Below are 27,743 nucleotides of genomic sequence, written 5' to 3' on the forward strand. Positions count from 1 at the left end.
TAGGATCCTCAGATTGTATTTTTTCTGACATGAGGAAGCATGAGGAGTAGCGTGAGTACAGATAATCCAAGCAGATAGACAGAAAAGGTAAGACTACAAGCAATCATGCGCCTTCTCTCGGAGGGGAGGAAGGGTGGGTCGCATGTGAATCTAAGCAGATACAAGCATCAGAAATACGATTACGGTGAGTAATGTATCCCTTCTGAGGCTTGTGGAATCTGCTTAGATCACATGCTGTGCATAGATTAGCGAGCAGTACCAGAAGAAGGAGGTGGGATGTGAGAAGGGTCATGAGCAAACAGGTGTCTTAGAACCGCTTGTCCCACTTGTGTATCTGTCTTGGAATGAGTGTCAATGCAGTAATGCTGAGTAAAGGTGTGAATAGAGCTCCAAGTAGCCGCTTTGCAAATGGTGTCGAGGGGAACATTTGCAATGAAAGCCAGAGTGGCACCAATGCCTCTAGTAGAGTGGGCCCTTGGCGTAAAAGGCAGAGTCTTGTCAGAAAGAGAGTAACACAGCTGTATACAGTTGATAATCCACTTCGAGATAGCGCCCTTAGAGACGCGATCCCCCTCTCTGCCTGTAGCTACGGAGACAAACAGTTGATCTGTTTTCCTTAGCGGTCTGGTTTTATTTACATAGTATAGGACCGCCCTACGCACATCTAGGGTGTGTAGTTTCACCTCAGCCGAGCTTTGCGGGTTCTGGAAGAAAGCCGGAAGCTCGATGGACTGGTTTACATGGAACTTGGATATGAATTTAGGTGAGAACCTAGGGTGTGTGCGTAAAACCAGTTTGTCCTTGTGGATAGTAAAGAAAGGATCCTGCACTGACAGAGCCTGAATTTCACTGACCCTTCTTATGGAGGTAATGGCTACTAAGAAGGCCGTTTTATAAGTCAGGTGTTTGAGACTACTTTTATGCATGGGTTCGAATGGGGGTCCCATGAGCTTAGCTAGCACCACGTTGAGGTCCCATCCTGGCGGTGGGTTCGAAATAGGAGGGTGAAGTCTCTTTACTCCTTCCATGAAGGCTTTAACCACTGGTACTTTCCACCACGAGACCTTGTTATGGGATGTGGTGTAAGCCGAGAGGGCTGCCAGGTGTACTTTCAGCGAGTTAAAAACCAACCCTGCATCCAGCAGGTGGAGCATGTATGTCACAACGTTGGAAGGAGTGCAATCAACCGGGTTGATTTGTTTATTCTGGCACCAGATAACGAATCTTTTCCACTTATCAAAGTAACAGTGCCTTGTATTTGGTTTCCTGGACTCCTTTAGAATGTCCATACACCTCTGTGGTAATTTGAGATGTCCAAACTCTATGACTTCAGGAGCCATGCTGCTAGGTTCATAGAGTTGGGTTCCTGATGCACTGTTTGACCCTGTTGCTGGGACAGTAGGTTGTACCAGGCTGGGAGTCTGATGGGTTCGCACACCGCCATCCTGCGTAGGTGTGGAAACCATGGTTGTCTCGCCCACATGGGAGCAACTAGGATGAGCGTCATAGATTCCTTGTTCATCTTGTACACCACCTTCCTGATGAGAGGAGTTGGTGGAAAAGCGTACGCAAACATCCCTGACCAGTTCATCCACAGGGCATTCCCTTGGGAGTCCGGCTGGGGGAACCTGGATGCAAATCCTGGGCATTGTTTGTTTTCGCTTGTGGCGAATAGGTCTATAGTGGGGAAACCCCACTGAGAGAAGAGATTTCTTACTACGTCTCTGTGAAGGACCCATTCGTGTTCTTCTGGGAGGGAGTCTCTGCTTAGAGCATCCGCTAGGGAATTGAGCTCCCCTGGAACATGTTGCGATGACAGGAAGATGTTCCGTCTGAGTGCCCATATCCATATTTTCTGGGCAAGCTTGGACAGATTTGGCGAACGAGTCCCCCCTTGCTTGTTCAGATAGAACATGGCTGTCGTGCTGTCCGTCCTGATCTGCACCGACAAGTTCAGTAGATGGGGCTCGAACGCCCTTAGCGCTCGGAGTACTGCCAGAAGCTCTAGCAGATTGATGTGGTTCTTGGCTACTGAGTGAGACCAGAGACCCTGAGCTGTGTGGTGGAGATGGTGAGCTCCCCACCCAGTCAGGCATGCATCTGTAGTCACCACGGCTTGTACTTCGGGATCGTAAAAGGGTTTCCCCTTTGCGAGATTCTCTCTTGTCCACCAGTGTAGGCTCTGTACGAGTGTTGGCGAAACGACCACTAGATCGTCCCAATGACCACTTGCCTGAGACCACTGTTTCGCCAACCATTCCTGCATGGGACGCATGCGCAGACGCGCGTGGGGGACCAGGTAAATGCATGACGCCATCATGCCCAGTAACCGCATAGCTTTGCGTACTGTTATCTGTTGACCTGACTGATAATGCGGAATTTGCAGAAGTATATTCCGAATTCTCTCTTCCGAAGGGAAGGTCAATCCTTTCTGAGTATCTAGGATAGCTCCTAGAAACTGTTTTGAGGTGCTTGGCACCAGACTTGACTTTTTCTCGTTGATGGAGAAGCCTAATTCGTGGAGGAGGTCGATAGTCCTCTGAATGTTTGACCTGCAAATTCCTGGGGTTTCCCCCGTTATGAGCCAGTCGTCCAGATAAGGGTACACCGGGATTGCTTCCCTGCGTAGGTGTGCAGCCGCCACCGCCAGTACCTTGGTGAATACCCTTGGTGCTGAAGCTATCCCGAAGGGCAGTACCTTGAATTGGTAGTGGCGACTGTCCACCTTGAAGCGCAAGTACTTTTTGTGCGCTGGGAGCATGGAAATATGAAAATAAGCATCTTTCATATCCAAGGTTGCCATGTAATCCCCCTTTTTTAGGAGGGGGATTACCTCTTGTAGCGTGGTCATACGGAATTTTTGGGGCTTGACATATTTGTTGGCAGGCCGTAAGTCCAATACTGGGCGCATTGTCAAATCTTTCTTTGGCACAAGGAAGTAAGTTGAATAGATACCCTTGTTTACCTGGTGTCCTGGGACGAGTTCTATCGCGTCCTTTTCTAGCAGAATGGCGATCTCCTCGAGAAGGATCCTTTGATGCTCTAGGGAGTGCACTCTTTGTCGTGGAGGATGATTCCGGGGACGCTGCAGTAGTTCTATACAATATCCTTCGGATACTGTTGACAGCACCCATCTGTCTGAGGTGATCCCTTCCCAAGCCTGGGTGAAGGTGGAAATGCGTCCCCCTACTGGGGTTGCGTGGCAAGGGACCCTGAACTGAGCGTCACTGTTTTGGTGGAGGCGTGCCACCGCCCTTGTTGGGGCTGCCTCTGCCTCTTCCACGACCTCTCTTGTTACCCCTGCCGTAACTCTGGGTAGACTGCTGGTTGTTATTCCATTGTGTACCTTGTCCCTGGGCATAGTTGCCTCTTTGTGAATTTTGGCCGCGTGGGCGACGAAAATTATTGTTCCCCCTCTGGTTAGGGGGTTTGTTGGTAAGCTGGCCAAGGGATTTGAGAGTCTCATATTCATCTTTGGCATTTTTAAGTGCGTCTTCGACCGCTTTCCCAAACAATAGGTCGGGTTCCACTGGCTTGTCTATTAAAGAAGCCTGGGTTTCTGTCTTGAATCCCGACTGCCGTAACCACGCATGTCTCTTGATAACAGTACCTTCTGCTATCAATCTCCCTGCGTTGTCAGCGGCGTCGAAAGTTGCTTTTAAAATGCAACCAGACACGGCTCTCCCCTCTGCCGAGATCCGAGCCAGCTGGCCCTTTAACGGTTCTGGAGCAGAGGCAATGAGCGCCGCGACTTCTTCCCATTGATGGCAATTGTAACTAGCCAACAGGGTGGTGGAATTCGCAATCCTTGCTTGGTAGGCGGACGTTGAGGCTACCTTTCTGCCAAACCCGTAAAGTTTTTTGCTCTCCTTGTCGGGAGGAGCTTCTGATGAAGATAAGGGCGTGCCAGCCCTCTTTCTAGTGTTGGTCACCACTAGGGAATCTGGTTTAAGATGTCCCTTTATATACAGAGGGTCAGACTGGGCTGCCCGGAAAATCTTTTCAATTCTGGGGTTGACAGCTCTGGTGAGGTTAGGATTCACCAGGGAAGGATCTATTCTTCGTTGGATGGATTTGAGGATAGGGATGGTCTGAGCGACCGGTCTTCTCTCTCCTACAAACTCCTCCGCGAAGTCCCTTTCCTCCTGTACACCGTGGGTGTCGATGTGGAAGTGTTCCGCTGCTCGAGCGAGAACCTCGTTAAGGAGGGGCTGGTTATCAACTGGAGAGTCAGTAACTGGGGCTTCGCTTTGTACTGGGGAATCTACTCTGTAAATTTCCTGCTCATCTTCTCCCTCCTCCAGGTCCTCATCCTCTGCATAGTAATCTGTCCCGGTTTGTTCTTCCATAATTGCAAACTCCTGGTCCTCTTCAGGGAAAACTTGTCCCTGATAACTGGGGAGTGGAGTAGAATATGGAGTGGAGTAAGGCTGAACCTCGAAAGGTTCAGGTCTTTCGACCCGGGGCTTTTTACTTAGCGGGATAGGATCGGAGGAGCCTGAGGGTGTGGCCCCTTGAGGGTTATATGAAAGAAAGTGTTTTGGGTTCTTATCATAAAAATCAGCCAAGGAAGACATCCTAGACATAACCCTGTCTATGTCTTCACTGGACCATTCCCTGGAACAGGGTATTACTTTAGCAGGTGATTTATTTTCAAGGGTAGACTTGTGTTTGCTTGTCTGCTTAGGCTTTACAGGGGTGTAAGGCTGTGCTTTCCGCTGTTTCCCCCCTTCTCCGTGCGTGGAAAAATGTTTTCCCTGTCCCTTGGGGGCCCCAGAGACTTTCGACGCCTGGCGTCGAGGGTCTGGAAAGGTATCTGTGTGCTTCGGGCGTGGGGCCTCACTGGTGTTAACCGCGGTCTCGGTATCTTGGAGCGCGGCCTGGGGGTGGAAGTCGTCTTCGTCTCCCGACGATCGAACTTCCGTTAGTGTGTGTAGCGAGGCACTCTTGGCAAGAGTGGATGATTGCCTTGCGTCGTGAGGCGATCTCGATCGAGAGCGCCCAGAGGACACCGAGTCGGACCGTTCTTTTTGTGCCTCTTTCCGGGAAGTCGACGTCGTCGAGGTCCGGTTGGTCTTAGTGTGTTTAGTGTGTGTTAGGTGTGTAGCGCTTGCGTCGCCGGGGGTCTTCCCCATAGCCGCCTTGCCGGACGACCTTCCGAGGTCGGGGACCTGCGCTCGTCGGCTGTCTTTCGACGCCGTAATGCCCTCGCCGTCCGAAAGTACGGCGTCGCTGCCATCGCTGAAGGCGCCCTCCGCTGCCATGGCCTCCTGCCTGGCGTGGTGGGCCCAACGCTTTGTCGAACGGTCCTTAAGTGTCTTAGGTTTAAACCTACTACACGCTCTGCAGTTCGCTTCGGGGTGATCCCTCGGCAAGCAGAGATTGCACGTGGCGTGCCTGTCGACCCAAGGGTATTTGCGATTGCACTTGGGGCAGAATTGAAAAGGGGTACCCTCCATACGCACCTTAAGGCAGCGGGCTGCTAAGTGTAGGAATATATATAAATGTAACTATATATCAAGAGTGAAGAGTATGTACCACCCCCCACTCTCCCTACTTGTAAGGGCCGAGGCCAGCGGCCTACTAGGCCCGGGCCGAGGCCAGCGGCCTACCGAGGCCCAGATCCGTCGTGCAGCAGTCGACGGTCGATGACTTCTCCAGCCGTCGTCGAGGTTGAGGGTCGACGTTGGGGTGGGGAAGGGAATGAATAAGAATTAAAATTATAATAACAGCAAAAGTATGGCTAAGGCCAGGGAACTCCGCAAGATGCTTCCGACCAGTATGGCGGAAAAAAACAATCTGAGGATCCTACACGCGTGAGGGATCTTGGGTACAGTGGACGTCACACTAGGGATAGTATTACTGGCACGCCTGTGTCGACGCCCATTTTCGACTTTCGAAAAACAAACTGTAATACTCCGCAGCTTCCACTAGATGTCGGCCTATGCACAGCATGTGATCTAAGCAGATTCCACAAGCCTCAGAAATATATATATATATATATCTCACCGTAATCGTATTTCTGATGCTTGTATCTGCTTAGATTCACATGCTGTGCATAGGCCGACATCTAGTGGAAGCTGCGGAGTTGCAAGCTTACAGTTTGTTTTTCGAAACTCGAAAATGGGCGTCGACACAGGGCGTGCCAGTAAAACTATCCCTAGTGTGACTTCCACTGTACCGAAGATCCCTCACGCGTCTAGGATCCTAAGATTGTATTTTTTCTGACATGAGGTAGCATGAAGAGTAGCGTGAGTACAGATAATCCAAGCAGATAGATAGAAAGGTAAGACTACAAGCAACCATGCGCCTTCTCTCAGAGGGGAGGAAGGGTGGGTCGCCTGTGAATCTAAGCAGATACAAGCATCAGAAATACGATTACGTTGAGTAATGTATCCCTTCTGAGGCTTGTGGAATCTGCTTAGATCACATGCTGTGCATAGATTAGCGAGCAGTACCTGAAGAAGGAGGGGGGATGTGGGAAGGGTCATGAGCAAATAAATGTCTTAGAACCGTTTGTCCCACTTGTGCATCTGCCTTGGAATGGGTGTCAATGCAGTAATGCTGAGTAAAAGTGTGAATAGAGCTCCAAGTAGCTGCTTTGCAAATAGTGTCAAGGGGTACATTCGCAATGAAAGCCAGAGTGGCCCCAATGCCTCTAGTAGAGTGGGCTCTTGGCGTGAAAGGCAGAGTTCTTTCAGAGAGTGAGTAACACAGCTGGATACAGTTAATAATCCACTTCGAGATGGCACCTTTAGAGACGCGATCCCCCTCTCTGCCTGTAGCTACGGAGACAAACAGTTGATCTGTTTTCCTTAGCGGTCTGGTTTTATTTACATAGTAGAGGACCGCCCTACGCACATCTAAGGTGTGTAGTTTCACCTCAGCCGAGCTTTGAGGGTCCTGGAAGAAAGCCGGAAGCTCGATGGACTGGTTTAAGTGGAATTTAGATATAAACTTAGGTGAGAACCTAGGGTGTGTGCGTAAAACCAGTTTGTCTTTATGGACAGTAAAGAAGGGATCCTGCACTGACAGAGCCTGAATTTCACTGATCCTTCTTATAGAAGTAATAGCTACTAAGAAGGCCGTTTTATAAGTCAGGTGTTTGAGACTACTTTTATGCATGGGCTCGAAGGGGGGGGGGGGCATGAGCTTAGATAGCACCACATTAAGGTCCCACCCTGGTGGTGGATTTGAAATAGGAGGGTGACGTCTCTTTACTTACTCCTTCCATGAAGGCTTTAACTACTGGTACTTTCCACCACGAGACCTTGCTATGGGAAGTGGTGTATGACGACAGGGCTGCCAGGTGTACTTTCAGTGAGTTAAAAACCAATCCTGCATCTAGCAGGTGGAGCATGTATGTAACAATAGTGGAAGGAGTGCAATCAACGGGGTTGATTTGTCTACTCTGGCACCAGATAACGAATCTCTTCCACTTGTCGAAGTAACAGTGCCTTGCGTTTGGTTTCCTAGATTCCTTTAGGATGTCCATACACCTCCGAGGTAAATTGAGATGTCCAAACTCTATGACCTCAGGAGCCATGCTGCTAGGTTCATTGAGTTGGGTTGCTGATGCACTGTTTGACCTTGGTGCTGGGACAGTAGGTTGTACCAGGCTGGAAGTTTGATGGGCTCGCACACCGCCATCCTACGTAGGTGTGGGAACCACGGTTGTCTTGCCCACATGGGAGCAACTAGGACGAGCGTCATCGATTCTCTGTTCATCTTGTTGACCACCTTCCTGATGAGGAGTTGGTGGAAAAGCATACGCAAACATCCCTGACCAGTTCATCCACAGGGCGTTCCCCTGGGAATCTGGCTGGGGGAACCTGGATGCAAATCCTGGGCATTGTCTGCTTTCGCTTGTAGCGAATAAGTCTATAGTGGGGAAACCCCACTGAGAGAAGATATCTTCTACGACCTCTCTGTGTAGAACCCATTCGTGTTCCTCTGGGAGGGAGTCTCTGCTCAGAGCATCCGCTAGGGAATTGAGCTCCCCTGGAACATGTTGTGATGACAGGAAGATGTTCCGTCTGAGTGCCCATATCCAGATTTTCTGGGCAAGCTTGGACAGATTTGGCGAACGAGTCCCTCCTTGCTTGTTCAGGTAGAACATGGCTGTTGTGCTGTCCGTCCGGATTTGCACTGACAGGTTTAGTAGGTGGAGCTCGAATGCTTGAAGCGCTCTGAACACTGCCAGAAGCTCTAGCAGGTTGATGTGATTCTTGGCGACTGAGGGAGACCATAGACCCTGAGCTGTGTGGTGGAGATGGTGGGCTCCCCACCCCGTCAGACATGCATCGGTAGTGACTACTGCCTGTACTTCGGTATCATAAAAGGGTTTCCCATGTGCAAGATTCTCTCTTGTCCATCAGTGAAGGCTTTGTACTAGTGTTGGCGAAACGACCACTAGATCGTCCCACTGACCACTTGCCTGAGACCACGGTTTCGCCAACCATTCTTGCATGGGACGCATGCGCAGGCGCGCGTGGGGGACCAGGTAAATACATGACGCCATCATGCCCAGCAAACGCATTGCTTTGAGTACTGTTATCTGGCGACCGGTTTGATATTGCGGAATTTGCAGTAGTATATTCCGAATTCTTTCCTCTGAAGGAAAGGTCAACCCCTCTTGAGTATCTAGGATTGCTCCTAGGAACTGTTTGGAGGTGCTTGGCACCAGGCTTGACTTTTTCTTGTTGATTGAGAAGCCTAATTCGTGGAGGAGGTCGATAGTCCTTTGGATGTTTGTCCTGCAAATTACTGGGGTTTCCCCCGTTATGAGCCAGTCGTCCAGATAAGGGTACACCGGGATTGCCTCCCTGCGTAGGTGTGCTGCCGCCACCGCCAGTACCTTGGTGAATACCCTTGGTGCCGAAGCTATCACGAAGGGCAGTACCTTGAACTGGTAGTGCCGACTGTCCACCTTGAAGCGCAAGTACTTTCTGTGCGGTGGGAACATGGAAATATAAAAATAGGTATCTTTCATATCCAAGGTTGCCATGTAATCCCCCTTTTTTAGGAGGGGGATTACCTCTTGTAGCGTAGTCATGCGAAACTTTTGGGGCTTGACATACTTGATGGCAGGCCGTAAGTCCAATACTGGGCGCATTGTCAAACCTTTTTTTGGCACAAGGAAGTAAGTTGAATAAATACCCTTGTTTACCTGGTGTCCCGGGACGAGTTCTATCGCGTCCTTTGCTAGCAGATTGGCGATCTCCTCTAGGAGAATCTTCTGATGTTCTAAAGAGTGTACTCTTTGTCGTGGATGATGGTTCCGGGGACGCTGCAGCAGTTCTATACAGTACCCTGCGGATACTGTTGACAGCACCCATCTGTCTGATGTGATCCCTTCCCAAACCTGGGTGAAGTTGGAAATGCGTCCCCCTACTGGGGTTGCGTGAGAAGGGACCCTGAACTGAGCGTCACTGCTTTGGTGGAGGCGTGCCGCCTCCTTTACTGGGGCTGCCTCTGCCTTTACCACGTCCTCTCCTATTACCCCTGCTGTAACCCTGGGTAGACTGTTGGTTGTTGGTGTTCCACTGTGTACCCTGTCCCTGGGAATAGTTAGATCCTCTCTGGGAATTTTGGCCGCGTGGGCGACGAAAATTAATATTCCCTCTCTGGTTAGGGGGTTTATTGGTTAACTGACCAAGGGACTTGAGTGTCTCATATTCGTCCTTGGCATTCTTCAGCGCGTCCTCGACCGCCTTACCAAACAATAGATCGGCTTCCACCGGTTTGTCCAACAATGATGCCTGGGTTTCTGCTTTAAAACCAGACTGCCATAACCACGCATGTCTCTTGATAACAGTACCTTCTGCTATCAATCTGCCTGCGTTGTCCGCTGCGTCAAAAGTTGCTTTTAAAATGCAACCAGACACGGCTCTACCCTCTGCGGAAATCCGTGCTAACTGACCCTTTAAGGGTTCTGGTGCAGAGGCTATGAGTTCCGTGACTTCTTACCACTGATGGCTGTTGTAGCTGGCCAACAGGGTGGTGGAATTTGCAATCCTTGCCCGATAGGCGGACGTTGAGGCTACTTTCCTGCCGAAACCATATAGCTTTTTGCTCTCCTTGTCTGGAGGAGCTTCGGACGATGACAAGGGTGTTCCAGCCCTCTTACGAGTGTTAGTGACAACTAGGGAGTCCGGTTTCAGATGTCCTCTTATATAGAGAGGGTCAGACTGGGCTGCCCTGAAAAGATTTTCAACTCTGGGATTGACTGCTCTGGTGAGGTTCGGGTTCACCAGGGACGGGTCTATTCTTCGCTGAATATATAGGGATGGTCTGGGCAACCGGCCTCCTTTCTCCCACTAACTCCTCGGCGAAGACCCTCTCCTCCTGGACACCGTGGGTGTCAATATGGAAATGTTCTGCTGCACGTGCGAGAACCTCATTCAGGAGGGGTTGGTTATCCACAGGGGAGTCGGTAACCGGGGCTTCCTTCTCTACCGGGGAATCTACTCTGTAGGTTTCAGGGTCTTCCTCTTCCTCTTCTTGGTCCTCATCATCCCCATAGTAGCCCGTCCCGGTTTGCTCTTCTACCATGCCAAAATCTTGGTCCTCACAAAAGGAAGCCTCACCTTGATACAGTGAGTATGGTCTTGAGTAAAAGTCAGCCAAAGAATACATCCTTGACATGACCCTATCTATGTCATCACTCGACCATTTTTTGGAACTGGGAATGACTCTCTCAGAAAGTCTAGGAGATTTATCTTGAGTAGATTTGCTGGTTTTAGAAATATTAGCAGACCTGGTCTTGTCTGTCTGTTTAGGGGGAGTGGAGTGTTTCACAGGTGTGGAAGAGTGCAGGGGCTGCTTCTTCTGCTGTTTTCCCCCCTCCCCGTGAGTGGAAAAGTGTTTTCCCTGTCCCTTTGTGGCTCCGGAGGTTTTCGACGCCTGGCGTCGAGGATCGGGGATAGAGTCCCTGTCCTTTGAGCGTGGGGCCTCTGCGGGCTCCGACTGCTGGAGCGCGGCCTGGGGGTGGAAGTTGTCTTCGTCCTCCGACGATCGAACTTCTGTTAGCCTAGGGAGCAAGGCACTTTTGGCAAGAGTGGATGATTGCCTGGAGTCATGCAGCGATCTCGATCGAGAACGCCCAGAGGACACCGAATCGGACCGTTCTGTTTGTGCCTCTTTCCGAGAACTCGACGTTGAGTCTCGGTTGGACTTCGTGTGTTTAGTGTGTGTGGTGTGTGAAGCGCTTGTGTCGCCGGGGGTCTTCCCCATAGCCGCCCTGCCGGACGACCTTCCGAGGTCGGGGACCTGCGCTCGGCTGTCTTTCGATGCCGTAATGCCCTCACCGTCCGAAAGTACGGCGTCGCTCTCGTCGCTGAAGGCGCCCTCCGCTACCATGGCCGCCTGCCTGGCGTGGTGGGCCCAACACTTCATCGAACGGTCCTTAAGTGTCTTAGGTTTAAACCTACTACACGCTCTGCAGTTCGCTTCGGTGTGGTCCTGTCAGGACTGGCTAGTTTAATAACAGGAAGAGTAACAAGATTAACATTGTGCCTTTAGAGCTGGCTGGGTTAGTTGTGCTTTCAGAACTGGCTGGGTTAGTAACAGGAAGAGTTTGTTCATAGAATTAACATTGTGCTTGCCCAAGTCAAGATGGAGCGAAAGAAACTTAATCTGATTGGTTAAAGAAACAATGATATGTTTGGTTGCCTGATTGGTGGAGAGGACAATGGGTTTGATTCTTGGGAGATGAGCAAGATTCTAAACTGCCTTTCATCCAGAGAAATTCAGTGGCTGGTTGTATATTAGTTAAGCTCCTTAGGTAAGGCCTTTCCAGAGCTCAGAAAATCTACCAAAGAAGTAAGAATATCGTTGGCTGATCCAATTTGAACAAGAAGTCATCAGGTGGGATCGTTCTTTTAAAGATTTTGAGATTGTCACAGTGAACTTTCATTTTCTTTTATAAGAAAACTTAAAGAGTAAACAAGTTTCAAGTTCATTTGAGAAAAGAGACATTTACAGTTAAAGTTATTATAAGGAAAACAAGCTTGAAGATTGTGCGTAGGATTTAAAAGTTGATTAACTGCGTGTAATGTTCTTCAAGACTGTTTAATGTGTGCGCGAGCTCGCAAGTTGTCGTTTGCGTGTTCTTTTTAAAGCGCGTGTACATTTTTTTTTTTACGTGAAAGACGTTTCCTGAGAAAGCGCGTGTGGTTTGCGATAGAGCGCGTGCCAAAAGGAATTGCGCGTGTGAATTTTAGCGTGTGTACATTTTTCACGTGAAAGACGTTTCCTGAGAAAGCGCGTGTGGTTTGCGATAGAGCGCGTGCCAAAAAGAATTGCGCGTGTGAATTTTAGCGCGTGTACATTTTTCACCTAAAAGACGTTTCCTGAGTAAGCGCGTGTGGTTTTGCGATAGAGCGCGTGCCCAAAAGAATTGCGCAAGTTAACTTTAGCGCGTGTACATTTTTTACGCGAAATACGTCTCAAGAGAAACCGCGTGTTGGGTTGCGATAGAGCGCGAGTCCATTTTTATCAGCGCGTGTTATTTTTATTGCGTTTACGTATTTTTTAACGCGCGCGTGTTTTGTAAAATTATCGCTTGTGTATTTTACACGCGAAGACAATTCTTCACGTCTTCTGAGTTCACGTGTTTATCGCACACGTTTGTTAAGGAAGGAACTATACGTTCTTTGTGTAAATGTGTAAATAAGGAAAACAATTCACACGCAGAAAGAAAGCAGTATTCCAGGAAGTTAAAGAATATAATTTAAAGTAATCTATGCAAATAGAACTCAATGTTTTCAGAGAAAGACTGCAATTTATGTAAGCATTGAAAACTACATAAGGTCAAAAGAACTTTGAAGTAAGAAGAATATCTAATTCTGAAAAGATGTTGCAAAGGCCATCACTTTAGGATTCTAAAGAGACTAGATTGGCTTGAACTATTTGCACACCCACAAGATTCATTTACAAGATATTCCACAAAGATTACTAACCTCTAAGTCTTTTACTGAGGTTTAAGAGGTAAAGAGTTTAGAGTTTATTTAGCATAAGTTTAGAAAAGAAGTTTTCTTATTATATAAGTAACCAGGTGTATTTGTTTACTACAGATACCAGAGCCTACCAGACGGTTGAAGGGCAGCAGTGTCTCCGTTGTTATTTTCTCCAAATTCCCCTTTCCCTTTCTTGGGGTTTTCAGCTCAGCTTATATTTAAGGGTTGAGAGGTGAACTCCTGGTGAGGGTCTGTGGGGCCAGCATCAGCTCCTGTGGAATTCAGTCAAGCCGGACCCTGACAGGTCCCTCGGCAAGCAGAGATTGCACGTGGCGTGCCTGTCGACCCAAGGGTATTTGCAATTGCACTTGGGGCAGAATTGAAAAGGGGTACCCTCCATAAGCACCTTGAGGCAGCGGGCTGGTAAGTGTAGGAAATGTATAGGGTGCACCCAAGAGTGTAGAGTATGTCCAACCCCCCACTCTCCCTACTTGCAGGGCCGAGGCCAGAGGCCTTCCAAAGCCCGGGCCGAGGCCAGAGGCCTTCTGAGGCCCAAATCCGTCGTGCAGCAGCCGACGGTCGATTTCTTCTCCAGCCGGCGTTGAGTGTCGAAGTTCGACGTTGGGATGGGGAAGGGATGTAAATGAATAAATATTTTAGCAAAAGTATGGCTAAGGCCAGGGGACTCCGCAAAATGCTTCCGACCAGTATGGCGGAAAAAAACAATCTGAGGATCCTAGACGCGTGAGGGATCTTGGGTACAGTGGACGTCACACTAGGGATAGTATTACTGGCACGCCCTGTGTCGACGCCCATTTTCGAGTTTCGAAAAACAAACTAATACTCTGCAGCTTCCACTAGATGTCGGCCTATGCACAGCATGTGATCTAAGCAGATTCCACAAGCCTCAGAAATCTATATATATATATATATATATTTCTTCACAGAACTCGAGGCGCGCTGAATGTCCGAAGCAACTTAACTACGGAAAAACGGAACTGAGGCCAACGGGTGCCGCGCGTGCTACTTAAACACCCGATGACGTCACCCCCGACGGAGGCCTTCAAGGGACCATCGACTCGACGATATCGACCTACGGTGCCCTCTGCCGAAAACATTTCCGAAGAGCAGCAAAGCTGGATGGAATACATCTAAGATGCAGAATACGTTGGAGGACACAATGCACTCGAAATATGGGATACATTACTTACCATAATCTTATTTCTGATGCTTGTATCTGCTTGGATTCAAATGCTATGCATAGGCCGACATCTAATGCAAGCTGCAGAGTATTACATTTTTTTTTTAAACTCGAAAAGGGACGTCGACAGGGCATGCCAGTAATACTATCCCTAGTGTGAAGCTGCACTGATATGTTGTCAAGTTAGTTGCCAGCTGAGCAGTGGCATAGAAAAGAACTCTAATAAGACTGCTGCATGATCTCAACAGGAAAGAATACATTTTAATAAGCATAAAATATCACTATTACTTTTTTACTCACTGAAAAATCATTTGAATCCAAATTGGGAGCAAAATCTTATCAGAACCCTGCTTGCAACTGCCATAGGAAGTTAAATGACAGGGCTCGTAATACAGCGTATAGTTTTGCCCTCCCTTCCTCGTCACAGCCTAGAGAGAATTCAAGAAGTGTCTTACTGAGGTTTCATATGGAGCCCTGTTGAAGAAAATCATATGTATTTATGCCTTTTAAGTTAATCGCAGCAATGCTCAGCGGTACAACAGACCGAGTGCCTTCTTCTGTAACCAGGGACCCCTATTCTGTAATTCATTGCTATCACTTAAATACGTTTCAGCGGGATGCTTGATTCAATAAACGAAGAACCCATTATTATATAGAGAAGCCCTCAGTAGCGGAGCATAGATGCAAACAGAAGGTGGTGTTTCCTACTCTTCAGAATACAAACACATTTACACCAGTACTGCTGAAACGTTTGACTTGGTTTTTGAACTGTGCTTAACTGTTCATCACGAAGGAGTGTTCTCCTTTGCCCTTTTGCCTGTATGGCCCGGCTCCTGTGCTGTCCTCTTATACTAGTTGGCAGAGCACGGTAAAAAGTGAGGGATTGTAGTAGTAAAAACCCATTGGGATATTTGCATACCAAAAATACTTTGCAAGCAAAATATATTTAAATGTCTCATGATATTATGTGCATTTTAAGACAATGTCATAAATCTGCATGTAAATAATTATTTTGCAGTGCATTTCTTGTAAAATACCCCACGCCAACAACGCTATAGTATTATACAAGTGCTCAGTGAAGCCGTTTTTGTATAGCAGCGAGTTACCAAATACTTTAAGGTCTATGCCCAATGGAACTCTGAACACTTTGAAAGGATGCAGATTGTGTGAAAAGCATTCTACTATCTGAATATCCATTGCCCTAATATTACAGAGTAGTAATGCCAGGCACAGTCCATATCCATTATCCCTTTCAGGCCAAGTGAATGATATTGCAATGTTGCTCTCCACTTATAGGGTAATGTTAGCAATGCTAAAGTAGGGGATGCTGAGCATGACATTTGTCTACTCAAAATCCTTAGATCGCAAATGTATGTTTGAGTTTCATCATTACAAGTGTGCCGGTCCCGTAACAAGTGTGCCGGTCCGGTAACAACGATGCCGGTAATCCTACCGGCACCTTTGCTACCGGACCGGCACAATACGAGTCTGCGGGTGCCGTCCCTCCCGCCAGGTCAGACCTGATGGGCGAAACGGCACCGGCTCACAGACTTTCCGGGAAGCACCAGCACTGTTCTTAACGGTGCCGGTGCTTCCTCATCCCCATTGAATCCTATGGGACTCAAATGGGAATGGGGATTTACATTTTTCCGGCGCCTGACTTCCAGGAACACTGGCATTGTAATCCCCTGGTGTTTCCGTGGAGCCAGGCCCCGGAAAAATGCACGAGTCCGGCGGCAGCCTGCCGATTTTACCGGCAAGGCTACTGCCGGACTCGTACCCGGTGAGAGATGAACAAGTTACTTACCTTATCTGGTAACGTTCTTTCAATGGGATGTTCCTCCGACGTATTCCACATCTATGACAGGTAATGACCACAGCTGTGCTGCTTTGGAACATTTTCGGCAGATGGCGTCCTGCGTCGATGAAGTCGATACGTTGTCCCTTGAGGGCCTCCGTTGAGGGTCGACATCACCAGATGTTATATATAGGAGGCACGGCGCCCGTAGCCTCATTTGTAGTTTTTTTCCCCCCAGAACGTGTGGCACCAATCTCCTGCCAATATGACTGCAGAAAGCCTTGCAGAAACGTAAGCTGCAATCGCATAAGAAATTCTGTAGAGGGGCAGGCTGGGAGGGTGCGATGGGGAATACATTGGAGGAACATCCCATCGAAAGAACGTTACCAGATAAGGTAAGTAAATTGTTCTTCGAGGGGATTGTGTCCTCCGACGTATTCCACATCTATGACAGACTCCCAAAGCAGTACAAACGTATGGATGTGGGAAAAGAATTTACAAATTTTAGAATGCCCAATCAAAAAGCTGAATAGAGGACTGCCTTACCAAAGGCCAAATCCTGCCCATGTATGGAATCCAAGGAATAGTGTTTCAAGTATGGACAGAGGCCCATGTGGCTACTTCACAAATGTTGCAAATAGGAACACCCCTCTGCAGAGCAGTGGAGACAGCCACACCCCTAGTAGAGTGAGACCGTAAGCCTACTGGAGGGTCCTTTCCCGCCAAACGGCAACACTCAAAGATAGTCAAAATTATCCATCTGGACAAGGTCTGCTTAGAAACAGCCTGACCCAAGCGTCTTCCAGCATAACCAACAAAGAGCTGATCGTCCACTCTGACCCGGGACATCCGTGAGAGATAGAAACTCATAGCTCTCCTAGGATCCAACCTATGGAGCCTCGCCTCTTCCTTACTAGGATGTGGAGGAGGAGAAACCCCGGAAGAGTTACCTTCTGGCTCAAATGGAATACTGACACAACCTTCGGAAGAAAAGAAGGCCGCACCTGCAGGAAAACCCTGTCCTAATGGAAAATTAAAGGGTGGCTTGGTGGAAAGTGCCTACAACTCATTCACTGCGTGCGGAAGTAACCGCAACCAAAAACAGTTAAAAGACAAAAGTCTCAACGGACAAGAATGTACAGGCTCAAACGGAGCTACCATTAGGAACTTTAACACCAAATTCAAATCCCATCCCGGCACCTGGAAAGGCAACCATGGAAACACATTAGTTAGCCCTTTTAGAAACGGAGAAATCAAAGGAATCTTAAAATAAGAACATTCCTCAGACGAGCGCTTCAATATGGACAGCACTGCCAGGTAACCCTTAATGATACCCACTTGCAGGCCCTTGTGGGCTAAAGAAAGCAAAAAAGTCAAAACCAAAGGAATGGAACATTGGAAAGGATCCACATTCTGTACCCTGCACCAGTCACAGAACTTTCTCAACGGAAATGGTACAGGGATTTTGTTGCGGGCTGTCTGGCCGAAAGCAACACCATCACGTCTTTGGGGAGGTCCCAATCCTTATACCTCCACCTTTCAGATACCAAGTATGAAGGCTGAGAGACTTGACCTCTGGATGGAGAAACCGTCCTCCCCCTCCCCCTCCTGTGAGAGCAGATCGTCTCGGTTGGGAAGACGGCGTGGAGCGCAGATGGACATGTCTAGAAGGACCGGGTACCATGCTCTCCTGGCCCATGCCGGAGCAATGAGGATCATTCGGGAACCAAACCTCTTAACACTTGTGGAATGACGGGGTGTAAGAATCACGACCCGGACCAGGTGGTTAATTGCTGAAATTATGCTTTATTCTTATAACTCAACCAAAAGAAATTATAGTCAATTTAGTTCTTGAGAGTTACTTCACTTCTCAGGCAGCCTTCCAGCGTCGTAACTTAGCCCTCGTAAGCCTCCTTGGTGTCCGGATAGGCCCACCAGTCGTTCCTTCTCTCCTCGTCCTCTCCGTATGACTAGAAAAAGCAACAATACAGAGTTGATCAGTTCCCAGGCTTTTATGTGTTGTGGGTGACTTGTTTCCCCTCCAATAGGAGTCTTCCCCATCTAGCATGCTTCCCATTGGCTGATCCTGCCATATCCCTCCTCCTTTAAAGGCTGCCGTCTGTTTCTGTGTCCCCTGATTCTCACGCTTGCCAGGGAAGACCCATCCATAGTCCTGTCTGTGCCTTGAGGCCCCCCCTCTCTGGATGACCTCGGCGCTCCCCTCTTCCCCCCATGGGGTCCAACGCACTCCCGCCCCTGCAGAGCGGCCCGCCCCTGCAGAGCGGCCCGCCCCTGCAGAGCGGCCCGCCTCATCTAGCAAGCCGTCTCTCTCTTCGTGTCCTTCCCGGTGGTGAGAGGAGCTTGCCGCGGTGCGTGGGTCTTTGCTCTGCGGCTGCCCGCGTCCTCGCCATCTCCAGCTCTGATCCTGGGCTACAACTCCCGGCGCCTGCCGCGGCGCACAACGGTAAGGGTTGGCAGGTATTTTTTCCCTCGCGGTCAAATACCATGACCCCAGGGTCTCCCCTTTCCCCTTCCACGACGGGTCCCACCTCACACGGGGACTGGAGGAAACACGTACAGCAGTGGGAAGGACCACTCTACTACGAACGCATCCCCTAGGGCTCCTCTTAGAGGAAATTCCCAGGAGCAGAATCTCTCGCACTTACGGTTGATACTGGTGGCGAAGAGATCCACTTGTGGGGTTCCCCAAAGGGGGAAGATCTCCACAAGAACTTCCTCAGCCAGCTCCCACTCGTGAGAGACCGTGCTCGGTCTGCTCAGAGCGTCCGCCGCTGCATTTCCGTCTCCGGCCAGATGAACTGCCGAGATCGAAATTTCCTGCTGGATGGACCAGAACCAGAGCTGCATCGCCTCCATGCACAACGGGAGTGACCCTGCCCCCCCTTTTTTGTTGAGGTAATACATGGCCACTGTATTGTCCATCGTAATCAGGACATTCTTCCCCGCACAGACAGCAGAAAAGCCTTCATGGCTAGCCTGACGGCCCACAGCTCTAACAGATTGATGTGGAGTCTGGACTCCGACAGAGACCAACAGCCGCTGGCTGTCAACTCGTTGGCAAGGAGTCCCCAACCCGTGAGGGATGCGTCCGTCACGATCATCACCTCCGGCCATGGTAGCCAAAATGGTGCACCCTTCATCAGATTGCCTTTGACGGCCCACCATAGAAGATCCGGGGCGACCGAGGTTGGACTCTGAACAGGATCGGACATCCTGCCGGAGAATTGCGACCACTGCCTCTTGAGAGCCCACAGCAAAGATCTCATCCGCAGCCTGGCCTCTGGCACCAGGAAAATGCAGGATGCCATGAGGCCGAGCAACCTCAAGAACTCGAACGCCGGGAGACTCTGGGCACGTTGAAACTTGTCCACCATCTGCAGAATGTGATGAGCCCTCACCTGGGGAGGCGAACACTGCCCCAGGGATGTGTCGAGCACTGCTCCGATGTATTGGATATACCGCAGTATAACAATTACACAGTAGTTTGTAGAACACGTCCACTGCCGCCAGCCATAACTAGGCGATTGTCTATGTGACTAAAAAGCCACAGGAGTAGAGAGAAGGGGGATACTGGGTATCCCTTTGGCACCCCACGGAAGGCGGTGTGTGCCAATCTCTCATACTATAGAGTTTTGGGAGAGATGCTCTGTCCTTAAGAACTATAGTTACTTGAGGATACAGAAAAAGAAACAAAAGGGTGACCCCAAGGGTCCCCTAGCAACACTACCCATAAGGAGCTGTGTGCTGCAGTAGTAAAAATACAGATGGCTTTAAGAGCTATGGAGCAGACAAACTCCATTGTACAGGTAGAATACAAATACCATTCCAAAAGACAGAGCCCAGAAGAATGAATTAGTGGAAAAAGGCTCCACTGATTCACTTTTGAAAGAAAAGGTCCAGAAGTCCAGCAAACAGGTCCTATTAAAAGGGATGAAGCATAAAAATGATAGGAATGTGTGCTAGTTTGGATGCCAGCTTCAGTGTCAAGAGATACCAGCCTAGGAGGAGTAAGATTCCTCAAGATGAGCCTATGCTCTAGCACACCAGTAATTCAAGGAGCCCCCCCCCCCCCATTTGTAGCCAAAAACCGATCACAAACGAGTATGGTGGGGGGTAATTAGGTCATTTACCGCAGTCAAATGAAGGTGTTGGGTCCACTGCCGTTGGAGGACCCAAAACCGGTTACTATCAGAGCAATCTTTGGGAGGCTGGAATCTGGTCCTGCTTCAGATTCCAGGTCCAGTGATGGAGGCAGATGGCAATGCTTTAGGGCCCTGGGAAGTGTGATGACTGGAAGAGAATGTTGCGCTTCTAAATCTAGGATGGGTCTTTTTGGGTCTCTGGTTGTCTGCTCCCCTACAAGCATCAGCTACTTGCCTCATGGCTGAAGAAGTGATAAATCCTGCTGGGAGCGCCCGGGGGGCCCTTCAACTGCCACCATCATTCCGGAGTGCGTGAAATTCTTTGCAATTCAACTAATGGGCAGCCAATGGCTGCATTGCCTGACATGATAGGCATGCATCAATGTAAGGAACTACTTTAAGGTTCCAAACTGTGCTAGTGTGGATCAGAGTCATCTGCTGCTTACGTTAATTGCAAGGATTAAGCACAAAGGTTTCAGGTCGCGTTCAGTGGATTCAGTGCTGTCAAGTTGCACCTTTCCAGGAGCACAATCTGTGGTGCACAGAAAAAGGATTGGGGGCGGGGGGCAAGTGCAGTTTCATATGAACTTCATATCAGGCACCAACTGGGATCATTAATCTTTTTGACAGAGTTGGTTATGGAGATGCACGTAAGCCCTGCTCGTGGCAGTTTTAAAATATCTAGATCCTGTCCGTCTCTGGAGTGATGTAAACAATGAGGTGTCTGGGATGAAAGTAAGCATTGAATGTGGAGGACAGGCATATTTGCCCAAAACAGGTTCTATCCAGCTAAAAATTATTGGTCAAGCGAATTACACAATTCCAACACTAATATTTTATATTGGAAAGAAGCTGCTCTTTATTCAAGTAAGTGGTCTTTGCTGTCAAAGTTGTATTCAGAAATCCTTAAATAGCTTAAAAGTAATTCATGGCTGATGTTTGGCAATGTTGACAGCGACAAGAGTTAGGGAGTCAATCCAAGTACATTGCGATTGCAGGCTTAAACCTTTAAGGTTGTTACTCCACCTGATGTAATAATACACAATATATACTGCATGAATACAGTAATGTTTTAAAGATGTTCCAGACCTCAAGCACTCATTTAGAAATATAATGAAATGTTAAAATAGAAGACATCCTAATTGATCATTAGGAAACTATGTGTGGGTAGCAATACTTTTATACGGATGACAAAATAAAGATTTCAAGACCACACAAGTCATATTTTTTGGTCAGAAAACATTTAGCATGCAGCATACAAAATGTGTCTGTAAACAAATGCAACTATTTCACGCAAAAATAAGAATAAACCTACTTTCAAGATCGGCCAAGTGTGCCTGAAGAGTTCTTGCCAGGCTAGTAAACTGAAAAGAGAAAAGGAACTAGTGACAAAAGTGATTTCCTACAAAAGTATATGCTTCATGTGCACCGTTAAACTGGAAACTGACCACTTGCCCAAGAGTGCCAAGGCCGAGTGCTCCAAACTACAATGGCAGAGAATAATTAAAAAAACAGGGATCACACAGATTACAAAGTGTTAACATTCTAGCACGGTTTCCTCCAGTTCATCCGATTTCAGCTCCAGGGTCCTGTATATCAAGCTGGTTACCTGCCTGTAATTCTTATGCACGAGACATGGCATTAGAAAGCAACAATCCTACTAGTAATATAGCACATCAGCCACCAAAAGAAAATGGTTCCAAAGAACACCATCTTCTACTTTACAACTGGAAGCTTGCCTCTTGGGCAGTGGCTTGAGGAAGAATGTTTATTTCCAATTCAGAAGCCTTTTTCCACAAGCTGGCAGAGAAACACGCTTTGTTACAAATATCAAAATCTGAATTGCCATTGTTTGGCTTCACATTTCAACAATTCACATGGATTTCTAGAATCTGGCCTGGTTGACATTTTAGGAGGCCACCTTAGTTATGATGAACAGGGAGCTATGAGAGGTGACCCAAAACCCACTCAAGGTAGAGTGGAGAGCAGTCGAGGCTTCGTCTCAGAGGAGACGGAGTGGGAGTGGGGTTAGGGGTCACTTAATGAGTCCACACAGTATGACTCACAATCATTCAATTGCAGTATAAAAAGAATTCTAGGCCTAATGAACATACTAAAACATAAATCTATCAGGTAGTACTATCGCACAACACGCTATAACACAAATATATACAATCAGCAAAGATTCACTTAATTGATCTCAGATAACTGAATCAAGCAAAGCAGGTAAGTCGGTTAGATGCAGTAAATGATGCAAACCAAATCACAAGAGCAATATCCTAACTTGAGAAGTCCAAACCCTGAGATGAATGGGGCTTTCTGCCCAAAAGTCACAATGTTTCTCATCAGTAGGAGTACTCTTTAGAAAGGATGCAATGGGTTTGTGGTTGTGATTAGTTTTAAACTTCAACAAATTACCAAAGGAAATGTAAGGAATAAGTTACTTGTAACTCCTGTTCTCCAGCATTGGTATCTTTCATAGATTCACATGCTGAGAATATTCCCAGTAGTTAGGCTGGGAATCCTCAGAAAATTAGAGCAGTTCAAACTTAAACTATGTCACTTTTGTGCTCTAGTATCATCCTTTTTGGGTCATACTGCCCCAGCCTATAAGCAAGACTCCCTTAGCTCCAACCCCGTTGGCCATCTTCAGATTTTGGCAAGCGCACAAGAGTGGCAGTACGAGCCAATAAGAGCCAGAGGGGTAGATAGGAGGGTTGCATGTGAATCTATGAAAGATGCCAATGCTGAAGAACAGGAGTTACAGGTAAGTAACTTACTCCTTCTCCAGCATTGGATCTTTCATAAATTCAAAATGCTGTGAATAGAATATAAAACAGTATGCAACCCTGAGAAAAGTGCAGAGATAAGCTCAAAGTAGCAAAAATACCCCTAGAGACCACTAACCTTAGGCAAACAGGTTCTGAAGAACAGACTGGCCAACATTGGACTATCACATAATCCCTGTCGACAGAGTAGAACTTGGTGAACACATGCATCGATCTCCATGTGGCTGCCCTGCAGATGTCTAGGAGCAGAGTTTTAGAGAGGAAAGCAGTAGTGGCTTCCACTGCTCTGGTGGAGTGTGTTCTGTGTCTGCCAGGAAGAAGTCTGCCAGCTTGCTGATGGCAGAATGGGATGCATGCAGAAATCCACCAGGATATGGAAGGGTTGGGGAGTACCTTATCTGCCCTGGTGGGGCCAAACGTCACAAACAGCTGCAACATGTGACAAAGGTTCTTGGTCCCTGTTAGGTAAGATTTTCATAGTAATGATACATCTTCCTGAACTGGGTCAACCACAGAACGTTTTGCTTTTACTGGTGGATTATTTTTCCTTATATCTCTGTGAGTGCAAATCTTTTTCCCTACTCTCCGAATCTTTTACTCTTTTTATGGGTGTCATATTTTAGACTCTCCATGGTGTCTTTTAAAGTGATCCTCTGACAACTTTTTAGCAATAAGTGCCTATAGTTGCTGGGTTGCCCTATGGACTCCCCTTTTAACGTTCTCTGGCCAACCTTGTGAGAACTACAATTCCCAAGTGTAGAAAGGATATTTGGATCCCTTTTACATTTTATTAAGTGAGACCAGCAAAGCCCCCCTCCCCTCTCACCCTTATGTGGCGTGCTTGGGAGATACTGAGTATCCCCTTTACTCCTTTTAAAAGTAACATTTATGTTACAAAGCCAAACTTAACTTTAATGGCTGGTGGCAGTGAATCTTGTTTTATTAAATTTGGTGCACCTTTACCACAGGCTTTTTCCACAGCACCAGTAAAGGACCCCAAGGGTGCTAAATTTACCAAAATGGCCCTGTCTTCTTGTTCTTCTTCATTTTAGCATTTCTTGTTCCTTCTCCTGACATCCAGGGTGGGAAAAACCTTTGTGTTAACTTTATCTTGGGCGGGAATCCTGTGGATTCCCCGCTCAGGCTCCAGAGTGTCTATGAAAGCAGGAAGCGTGGGAGAAGTCCAAAACTCCACAGCCCTTTGTCTTCCAGCCTAACTGCGAGAATCCAGTTCAAACTGGAAGGCTGGCTGTCCTGAAAGGATTGCCAACTCCCCAAGGTTGACTGTTGCATGGCTGTTTGATTGGCTTGGTTCCTGCATAAAGGTTCGATCCTGGAAGCTGAAGGGGTAGTCGACCACTGTTAGGTAAGATTGTATGTAGGAACCCTGTGGGAGACTACACCAGCCTTATCTTGGCAACAGGGAACCCAACCTTTAGCTTAGGCCTGTACTACACAAGTTGGTAGAGTGAATGAGCAGTCAGGCTCATCTCAAGAGGGGTCAATGTGAGCTATAGTGATGCAACATAGGTATTCACAGTGACACATGGTCAAATAACACTTACACTCAAGGTTTCTTATTAAAATGATTTATTAATTTAACAGTCAGTTTTTTAAGTAAGTTTTCTTTAGAAAGGGCAATATGCAACAATAAAACACTTCAAATATACACTCCTTCAGTTTCAGTTAAGCAAGTAGATAACCTTTTGGGATGACACAGACACTTCCTATGCCATCAGGTAACTTCAATAGTTAGGGCACTGTGGACATTGATACATCACTGTGATACTTCATGCAATACTGGTGTTATGGCAAAAAGGAAAAAGAGGTTAGGGAAGGAAACGAAGTTTAGCAAGTTCTCCTGAACAGGTAAGCACTTTCACAATCCCCCAATTAAATATAGGTTAACCCTTTCCCAGCTATACAAGTAACTTGTTTATGATCTTTGGAGGGACTGATAAACACAAAGTCAAAGGGTCAGAAGAGTCTGCAGGGAGCCAGGACAGAATGTCAATTGAGCAATGTCTAGGAGAGCTGAGGAACTTCTTGAAGATTAGCACAAATGTCTTGCAAAATGTTTAAGGAGTTTGTAGAAACGAATCACGGTTGGGCAGCAAGCTGTAAGACTTGTGAAAAGTAAAGCTGCAAGCAACTCTGCAGAAATGCAGCTACTTAAGTCTCCAGTGAGTCAGAACAAGCTACACAACCAAAAAGGTAAGCACGCATTAAGTTAACACAGTACCTTTGGATAGAAGAAGAGACTTCAGCTGGCTTCTGTTCCTGTTGCAGTTCTGCAGATCCAGTGTTCCTGGAACTCAGTCGTGGGGACAAAAGGGAGAACGTCTGGAGACTCCTGCACTGCAGTTGGAAGGTTAGAGGCAGCAAAGAGCTCTTTTCAATTCAGCGGTACTTCGACGTTTCAGCTACTTGCAAATAGCACCACCGCGGATCACAGACACTTGATGGGCTCCCCTCGCTTCTGGGGTGCAGCACTCTGGTGAGGTGCCTTGGGCTTGGGCAGTCCTGCTTTGGGAGGGTCCTTGAGATCTTCGTGGAGCTCTGGTCCGCTTAAAAATGATACACGAATTTCTGACCCATGGCACTCGGTTCCAGCAGCAGCGAGGGAGTACAACCAGCAGGGAGAGGGGTTCCAGGTAAGTTAGTCTTGAGGTTGCTACCAACTCGGAGGGAGAAGTCACCCTTTCCGGTATTCTCTAGTCGATTAGAAATTTGGAGCTTCAGCACTGTAGCAGGGCTTCACCAGGCAAACAAATGGTCCAGGAGGGTGCAGAAAGCTTCTCTTCCAGTTTCTCCTTCGGTTCCTTCACCCAGTGGTCGACTCTGCCCTTCCTTGCAAAAGACGTCCCCTTTTATACAAGTTTTTCCCCTTCATTTGCAGCCTAGCTGTCACTCACACAGCAGGGTGGCTGTCCTCCAAGGACAGCTAGCCAGCCAATCACTATTGGGTGCATTCCTGTAACCAAGGAGACTAAGCACAGGGAGCTGTGGGAACCTCCCTAGCTTCCTGCCCTGCCAGACACGCTGGAGCCAGAGGCGGGCTATAGTAGTGAACCCCGCCAAAGACAAAATAAACAAAGGGACCAAACCTGGTTTGGCGCGCAGAGTAAATCCCAAGAAGGACCTTACAAACATGAAATAGCAAAAAAAGAATACCAGTTCAATTTTGAAAAAAATGGCACCCATGGGTGCTTTACCGTGGCTGCAAAAAGCCCGCGATAAAATCCCATGAGGGTAATAAAAAGTAAACCACTGTCACTAGCCATACAGTGAGGAAAGGGTAATAAAATTTGTTACATGAGAAGCTAGACAAAGGGTAACCCCTCCAGCACCCTATTGTCAGATAGTGTGTGCTGGGCCTAGAAAGTTACAAATGTAAGTAAAGTCAATTTCACTTTACTGCTCTGGGAAACCGTAGTTTATCCGAGAATAGGTATTTAGACCTTAAAAGAAATCCAAAGGACCTCTGTGTCACTGTACTGAAGGTGCTGTGTGGCACAATGTAAAAGATGAAGCCTATGGAGTTTGTCAGGCTCCATAACCAAAAGAAGCATAGTGTACAAAATCACATTAAAATACATGAGAGTGGGAAAAAGGTCTCTCACTCTCCAGGTTAAAAAATCAAGTCCTCAAAATCCAGCAAAGTCGCTGGGGGTCTCTACGGTAGAGGGAATTGGCACATTTCTGAGAATTCTCCCTAACAGTAAGTGAAGTCAATTTCACTTTACTACTCTTGGAACCAGTAGTTTATCCAAGAGAATGTATTTAAACCTTAAGAGAAATCAAGGACCTCTGTGTCACTGTACTGAAGGTGCTGTGTGTCACAATACAAAAAGGTGACTCCAAAGTCATAGAAACACAGAGTTCAAATCAAACAAAAATACATCAGAGAGTGAGAAGAACAAGTTACTTACCAACTGGTAACGTTCTTTCGACTGGATGTTCCTCCAACGCATTCCACATCTTTGACATGTAATGTTCACAGCTGTGCACTTCGGAAACTTTTTCGGCAGAGGGCGCCCTGCATCGATGGCGTCGGGTCCATGTCCCTCAAGGGGCTCCGGCGAGGACAATGTCACAGGATGTTAAAAATAGGGCGCACAGTGACCGTATCCTCAGTTTATGTTTTTTCCCCCAGAACGTGTGACACCAGTCTGATGCCAGCTGGACTGCATTTAGCCTTGTGGAAACGGAAGCTGCAATCGCATATGATATTCTCTTGAGGGGCAGCCTGGGAGGGCGATGTGGAATGCGTTGGAGGAACATCCAGTCGAAAGAACGTTACCAGGTGGCAAGTAACTTGTTCTTCAAATAGACTGTGTCCTCCAACGCATTCCACATCTTTGACACACTCTCAAAGCAGTACCAGTAAATGGAGGAGGGAAAATAATTTAGAATACCCAATTAGATTGCGGAATAAGAACCGCCTTCCCAAAGGCCATATCCTGACCATGGACTGTATCCAGGGAATAATGTTTTACAAATGTATGGAAAAGTAGCAGCATCACAAATATTCCTAATATGAACACCCCGCTGGAGGGCGGTGGAAGTAGCCACGCCCCTAGTGGAATGAGCTCTCAACCCTTCAGGAGGGTCTTTACCCGCCAACCGGTAACACTCCGTAATGGTAAGCATAATCCACCTGGTCAAAGGCTGTTTGGTAACAGCCTGGCCCAATCAGTGTCCAGCATATCCTACAAAGAGTTGATCGTCTACTCTGACCCAAGACATCCTAGAAATGTAAAAGCTAAGAGCTCTCCTAGGATCTAACCGATGGAGACGCTCCTCTTCCTTACCAGGATGAGGAGGGTAGAA

The 27,743-nt window shown here is 47.7% G+C and overlaps 1 protein-coding gene across 2 annotated transcripts in view; it reads right to left on the reverse strand.

Annotated features, from left to right (window-relative positions):
* Positions 1–27,743, reverse strand: part of MARCHF7 (membrane associated ring-CH-type finger 7) — a 966,353-nt gene that overhangs the window by 87,198 nt on the left and 851,412 nt on the right. The window contains exon 10 of one of the 2 annotated variants that reach the window (XM_069616354.1): positions 21,437–21,485. The exons of the other annotated variant lie outside the window; for it this stretch is intronic. Coding sequence (XP_069472455.1) covers positions 21,437–21,485 — 49 coding nt within the window. The remainder of the gene's footprint in view (positions 1–21,436; positions 21,486–27,743) is intronic. 2 annotated transcript variants of the gene reach the window in all.

The sequence above is a fragment of the Ambystoma mexicanum genome, chromosome 9 (genome assembly GCF_040938575.1).
Source record: "Ambystoma mexicanum isolate Mex_15411 chromosome 9, UKY_AmexF1_1, whole genome shotgun sequence".
Lineage (NCBI taxonomy): Eukaryota > Metazoa > Chordata > Amphibia > Caudata > Ambystomatidae > Ambystoma > Ambystoma mexicanum.